Source organism: Sphaerodactylus townsendi, linkage group LG05, assembly GCF_021028975.2.
Source record: "Sphaerodactylus townsendi isolate TG3544 linkage group LG05, MPM_Stown_v2.3, whole genome shotgun sequence".
In the NCBI taxonomy this organism is placed as follows: Eukaryota; Metazoa; Chordata; class Lepidosauria; order Squamata; family Sphaerodactylidae; genus Sphaerodactylus; species Sphaerodactylus townsendi.
Genome location: NC_059429.1, coordinates 122,597,498 through 122,604,500, shown reverse-complemented (window position 1 = coordinate 122,604,500; position 7,003 = coordinate 122,597,498). Strand labels below are relative to the sequence as shown.

Below are 7,003 nucleotides of genomic sequence, written 5' to 3'. Positions count from 1 at the left end.
CCAGACCCCTTGCCTGCTTTTCATTTCGTTACCGGAAGTTTAGCCTCCCTACCATCTTTTTCCAACCTCTTTAACCCTAGCGTCTAAATAGAACCTGTTCTGATTGGCTGCTTGGTTCTCACAGAGGCAGGCACGGAGGGAGGGAAGTAGTGATTGGTTTCTTCCTCTTACAATCTACGGGAGGGCTCGAAGTGATTGGTCGGCGGGCTTCGCAGTGGGGTATGCTTTGATTGGTCCAGCTGGATTCCGCTTCCGGGGTCGAGTGAAGGCGAGCCGGTGGGGAGAAGTGTCCTTGCGGCCTGTGGAGAAAGAGACGTGGGATAAACTGCGCTATCTGCAGCAGCCATGGTGTCCTACTGGAGGCAGGCAGGGCTCAGGTATGCGTGGCTGGAGCGGCCTCGTGGTCCCGGGGCTTCCATTGTTTGGAAGACAGGCAGGTAGACAGACAGGCAGGCAGGTAACCCCCTGGGGAAGGCTGGTGGAATTCAGTTGGATCTCCTTCCCGACCTCCCCTCAGCTTCAAAGAGGAAGTTGTTGTTAACAGTAGCACTTTATTTCATGCAATATCCCACTCTCTCTGGCCAAAGGCAGACATGCAGGGCAGACATGCTTAAAACAACTATACAGGTATAACAGTAAATGCAGATAATCGTTAAAACTTCCAGTATAAAATATATTGCAGGGTTGCTTGACAAAAGAACAGTAACGTTGTACTGTGGGTAAAGGACTGGGTCATTGCTGCCCCATGGGGTCACGTCTGATCACATTTAGTAGGCAGGCTGTGTTTATGGGATGGTTTGCAATTCTTTTTCCAGTCATCTACATGCTACTCCTAACAAGCTGGGGATTTTATCAACCTCAGAAGGGTGGAAGGCTGAGTCAATCTTGAGCCGACTAACGGAAACTGACTTCCATTGGGATTGAACTCAGGTTGTGAGCAGAGCTTCAGCTGCAATACTGTAGCTTACCACTCTTTGCTATGCTGTGATACTCATGCAAGAAAGTAAAGCGATTGACCAAGTAAACAAGTAGAACACAAAGTTACTGTTGTATCACGGCCGGAAGTAACTAACTATTGTGGGTTTTTCTGGCTGTGTGGCCATGGCTTCTTTCTATCTCTGAACATGCCAGCCATAGATGTGGACAAAACATTAGGAGCAAAACCTACCAAACCTCAGTCACACAGCCTGAAAAACCTACAACTGACAGTCTCTCTGCCAACATTGGTTTCAGGTGGGTAGCCATGTTGGTCTGCAGTAGAAGACCAAGATTCAAGTCCAGTAGCACCTTAAGACCAACAAGATTTCCAGAGCACAACCTTTCGAGAGAAAGCGTCCTCCTTCTGACTGGGATATAAGGGCTTGAGATCTCTGTTCCTATTTTTATTTTTAAAAATCAGTTGTACCCTCCTGCTTCCTAGCAAAGCCAGGCTCAGGGTGGCTAACAACTGACAATGGGAATTTTGATACTTGAAAACTGACACCATGGAAATCTTGTTGATCATTAAGAGGCTGTGGGACTCAAATCTTGATCTTCCCCAGTATTGTAAATGTTCCTCCACAGACTGTGAAATGTATAATTGCCCAGACTACCATTTCTCTTTACTTAACTGTAATTGAAAGCCCTGTGAGCTGCTTTTTGCATAGCAAGAATTGTGAGTTAGAGATTCTGAGTCCTTTTTGTTGCATTGGCATTTGTGTTCTGTGGCTGTGATCCTATAGAACCACACACACACACACCTGAGATTTGTTTGCATATTTTTATAGTTACAGAATAAAGAACTTGGAATGTAGGCCACATAAATCAGAATATCTGAATATGAGCTGTGATTCTGTGCCTCTTTTGCTGTCCTTTTTTAATTATGTGAGCCTTGGTCACGTCTGGAAGCAGAATGGCTGGTTTATTTCCCCTGGTAGAGTTCATCTCGAGAGGATTAATAGTTTTTCCTGGGATCCACATTTCACACTGTCTCTTTCTCTCCTTTTTTCTCAGCTACATCCGGTATTCCCAGATCTGTGCAAAGGCAGTAAGAGCTGCGCTAAAGCCACAATATAAAGCGGAGGCAGAGAAGGTAGCAGGAGCCAATGTAAAAATAGTGAAGCCCAAAAAAGAATGATGTCCAGGTAAGTTCCTGAGATCCTGTGACTTCGTATTACTTCTCTCTTATTTAGCTTCATAGCGTCAAATAGTCTCTTCATACTGATTGTAACGTTACAAGAAGAGGCAGTGCAGGTGTGGCAATGGAGCTCTGTGTGAACTGTCAGGAGACCTAGATTTTTTGAGCTTGGGAAATTGTTTTGTGACTACACTTATGATGTTTCACACATTCAATTGGGAATTGCGCTTCTGATAAAAAGTAGTACAGAGGGGCACACAAATGCCTAGAAAAGAATGGTCGTGCATCTCAAATTTTGCGAGTTAATTCTGCTGTTAAAGAGTCAAAGCACTGTTGAGTTTCCCTCTTCTGCAGTGAAATCTGGTTTGTTCAAACATGGTCAGGAAACTGGCTTGGTGGCACTCACTCTGTGGCTTGCAGAGAGCCAGATTTGTGATTACCATCATTCATAAGAGCCATGTTTACTTCAGTCCCAAGTATGAGACTCTTTGCTGGGAACCAGCTTCTGAACCCAATCCCTGTTGACCTGGAATGTTTCCAGAAGCCTGAGGCTGGCGCCATATTGGGGATCATTGCTCAGAATAGTCACCTGAGCAACTCAAAGAGTACCACGGCAATATTTTTTTCCTTGGGTCACAGCTACTGTAAATCCTCTGCGTCCATTTAAGTATCAAGATAACATGGGCTGCAATGTTAGACATGCTAGATTTGAGTCCGGCACAACACATCTGACAAAGGGACCTGAAAATCTTGTTTGTCCCTAGGATGCAACTGACTTAAATCTGGCAGACCAAGATTGCTACCCTCTGGAGTTATCTTAATTCAGACCTTTCGTTCTTGCAGCTGATATGCTGAAGACAGCTGAGGCAGTAGCCCCGGGGGGCTCAGGAGGATGGTCTAGCTAGACCATTGTTTTGATCCAGGACTGCTGCTCTTATAATCCTTCTGTATTAACTAGGGAAAGTTGCCTCATGATAAACAAACATAGCCAAGAGTAAACTTGATTGGGATTTAAGGACACAGCCCAAGAAACGTGACCTAGAAGAGTCCAATGTCAGGTCTGGGCTTAGCAACCAAAGTTCTTCAGACCAGATCCCTCAGTCCTGTACAGAATTACTCCTGTTTAAGTCCTCTAATTTCAGTGGGCTTACACTGGAGTAATTCTGTTTAGGATTGCTCTGTCAGTCCATGTTTATGAGGGAGGGTGTTGTGTTTGCGCAACATTTTTGCCCGGATCTGGCTACTTAACCTCTTTCTTGGTTTCTTTTGTTCCCTAAGGCTGTTGCTGTTTAAGGCATCAACACAGCTGAAGAGTAGGATCTCCTGCTATTGGACTTTGTATCTGTTTTTAGTTTTTTCCTGCCATTTGGTAGAAAACCAGTTTTGTGGTCTCTCGTTCAATAGGGTTGTGAGGTTGCTTGGTTAAAGTCTGCAAGATAACTGAAATCTGGGCAGAAATCATTGCAATGACCCTTAGAAATATTTTGCACTTGCTTGAATAATTCACCCAGCAGATTAGTGAACCTCAGAAGCATTGAGAATAGTACACAGTAATTTGCAACTAAACTTACTGTATGTTTTTAATTCTTTGACAGGACATGAACTGTGACAGGCAACATGAAGGCTGCCTCATGCATCCTTTCTGTGCTCTGTGAAATGTTCTCTGCGGTTGTGTAAATCATTGTGCTAGTAAACGTAATTTCTTGAAAATACCTGTGGTGTGTTATGTTTTTTTGGCAAGAACAAACCCGCATTTTGCTGCAGCATTTGCATTCAGACCTGGTCTTTTGTGACTGATCTTAGAACAGTGATGGCGAACCTATGGCACGGGTGCCAGAGGTGGCACTCGGAGCCCTCTCTGTGGGCACGCACACACAGAGTTCAACATGTGAGGGAGGCCTGGGAAAATCACACACACCACAACAACATCTAGAGCTTTGGCCTGGGCACACTGAGCATGGTACATCGGCTGTACACCGCCTGTGGTGAGCAGGGGAGGACACACAGGCTGGCAGGCCTGAATTGCTTTCTAGTTCTGCGGGTGGCACTCCCCGAGGGGGGGGGGCACAGAGGAGGCAGAGATGCTAGAGAATTACAGAGCAGTGCTTGTAGGACTTGCTGGAGGCTAGAGCAGGCTGGCCCCTGCTCAAGCGGGTGGGGCGGAGGAAGAGGTAGCCAACCAGTTTTTTCTAAACTAAAACCTCAGCATAAAGGTTAAATTGCTGGGTTGGCACTTTGCGATAAATAACTGGGGTTTGGGTTGCAATTTGGGCACTCGGTCTTAAAAAGGTTTGCCATCACTGTCTTAGAAGAATTCTGTCCCTTGCCTTGAATTTTGGCTAAAGTAACTTGATGATGAGGTCACAGTGCAGGGAAAACCTGAGCCTTTCCTCTGTTCCAATCACTGGTTGTAACAATGTAACAATCACTGCTGAGAAACAAAACAGTTTCAGGGTTGTTAACAGCTATGTCCAAGTTTCAGTCATCACCTAGATTAAGATGACTTGAATTAGAATTTGTTCATCATTCACAATGTGGTGTTACTGCAGTCTTCTCTCACTGACTTTCCACAGAGTTAGACTGGGACTAATTCAGAGATGTAGATTGAAGTCCCCTTCCCAATCATGAAGTGCTTCGGAGCATCTTGGTCTAGTCCGAATCTGTATCTCACTGAAATAAGGGAGGAAGTTCCCAGAACTCCTTTGAGTAAAGACCCGTGTGTGTGTGTGTGTGTCTTCAAATGAAAAAGATAAAGTTCTGAGAAGCGAGCATTTCTCTGGTTGGATACTGAGCAATTGCTGCTGTGCTGTTGAGACACAACTCACGGTGACACAAGGACCATGGTGTTTTCAAGGCAAGAGATGAGCAGAGGTGGTTTGCCATTATCTTCCTCTTCATAGCAGCCCCAGTCTCCCTTGGTGGTCTCTATCTGAGTTCCAACCCCAATTAGCCTCTGAGCTCTGATCAAATGAGGCTAGTCTGGGCTATGAGGCACCTATTACTTAGGAGTGACTAAAAAGGCAAGTTGTTCACTCCATTTTTATTAAACTGTATAATCATTACATTAAAATGACATCATAAATACCTACCAAAAGAAATATATACTAAATGTAAATGGCAAGAGCAACTTATCCTGTAAGAGACCAGATGATGCTGTTACTCCCGGAGAAGATACTGACTGCAAAGCCGGTTTCATAAGGAAGACACTCCACATGTCATTCAAGGGCCCCTTCCGCACATGCAGAATAATGCATTTTCAGTCCACTTTCACAATTGTTTGCAAGTGGAATATTGCTATTCCGCACAATAAAATCCAGCTGCGAAGTGCATTGAACATGAATTGAAAGTGCATGATTTTGCATGTGTGGAAGGGGCCAAGCATTTGGAAAAACATCCCACAAGAAGTTACAGCACCACTGGCAAATACAATAAATGTTGATTTTTCAAGAATCAATTGCGTGAGTAAAAATATCTTTTTACTAGGGACTGAAAGTTGTGTGTTAATGGCTTTGGTTAATCCTTTCGAGGTCTTGGGTGCACATACATACAGCTGCCCTACATAGGGTCAGTCAACTGGTCTAGCCAAGTCGGTCTTGCCTGCCCTGACTGGCAGCCTCTCTCCCAGGTCTCAAGCAGAAGTCTTGCACAACACGTACTTCCTGATCCTTTTAAATGGAGATGCTGGGGCTTGAACTGGGGACCTTTTGCATTCAAGGGTGATGGGAAGGAGAGGGATAAGGAAATGATGGAGACAAAACATTGCCCAGTGCTGCTACCATTCACTGAAAAGTAAAGCAGAAACTCTAGGGCCCTTTCCGCACATGCAGAATAATGCACTTTCAATCCTCTTTTAATGTACTTTGCAGCTGGATTTTTCTGTGCGGAATAGCAAAATCCACTTGCAAATAGTAGTGAAAGTGGATTGCATTATTCTGCATGTGCGGAAGGGACTAGCAGAAGCAATAATAGGGTGATGGTTAGCAAAAAATAGTAAGAGTACCACGGCACCCTAAGGACTATCGCATTTATTGAATGAACTTTCTCCCTGCTGCAGAACAGCAGCCTCACATTTTGTGATCCTCAATCCCATCCTCCATTTCAAAACTTTGTCATATTTACATCAGGCTATATACATCTGCCAAGTTAGGCTTCCAATTCATCCATCCTTTGCTGTGGACTGAAGCAGATGCGTAGTAAGGGGGAAATGCGCCCGGTGCATCCTCTGCCCCCCGCCACACCCTTGCCACGCCCCCACAGGGATGTGCGCCCGGTGCATCGTGCACCCACCGCCCCTTTGGAGCTATGCCTCTGGACTGAAGCATGGGGTAATTCTGATCATCTTTATGGTGCCAAAGTACTTTTCATTGCTTATTAGGAATAAATACAAAACTGCTCAAAACCCATTAAAAACAATGTTAATAAATAAGTACTGATTTTAAAAAAACCATACTGACTGAAGTGCCCTTATCAAGTCATACAATAGTGCTAGTTCCAGCAGGCTTAGTTCTTTGGCTTAACTAATAGTCTGATGACGTTTAATGAACAGAGAGGTCATATCTTGCTTTCAACAGCTTAAGGAAGTCTTGTAAATCTGACATTAATGTTTGCAGTCATTTAAAGCCGTTTGGTGATACGTTGAGAAACGACACAAAGAACGTAGTTCTCCATACAATACATCTGAGATTTGGCATTCCATGCCCCAAGATGGGATCGTAGCCAATCACTTTACAGCTTTAAAAGAAGAGGAGGAGGAATGTGGATTTATACCCCGCTTTTCTCAACTACGGAGTCTCAAAGCGGCTTACAAACTCCTTCCCTTCCTCTCCCCACAACAGACACCTTGTGAGGTAGGTGGGGCTGACAGAGGTCAGAGAGAACTGTCACCCA

General features: G+C 44.6%; 1 protein-coding gene across 1 annotated transcript; it reads left to right on the top strand.

Annotated features, from left to right (window-relative positions):
• Positions 1-234: 234 nt before the first annotated feature.
• On the top strand, positions 235-3,828 carry ATP5F1E (ATP synthase F1 subunit epsilon). The gene is made up of 3 exons (XM_048495898.1): positions 235-377; positions 1,993-2,123; positions 3,712-3,828. The coding sequence occupies exons 1-2, from the start codon at positions 346-348 to the stop codon at positions 2,114-2,116; spliced, it is 156 nt and encodes a 51-aa protein (XP_048351855.1). The 5' UTR covers positions 235-345; the 3' UTR covers positions 2,117-2,123; positions 3,712-3,828.
• The last annotated feature ends 3,175 nt before the right edge of the window (positions 3,829-7,003 follow it).

Excerpts from the sequence above, each read along its gene's own strand:
- ATP5F1E (XM_048495898.1), top strand. The coding sequence starts at position 346 with ATGGTGTCCTACTGGAGGCAGGCAGGGCTCAG. Across the intron at positions 378-1,992 it reads TGGAGGCAGGCAGGGCTCAG|CTACATCCGGTATTCCCAGA; the intron begins GTATGCGTGGCT and ends CTTTTTTCTCAG.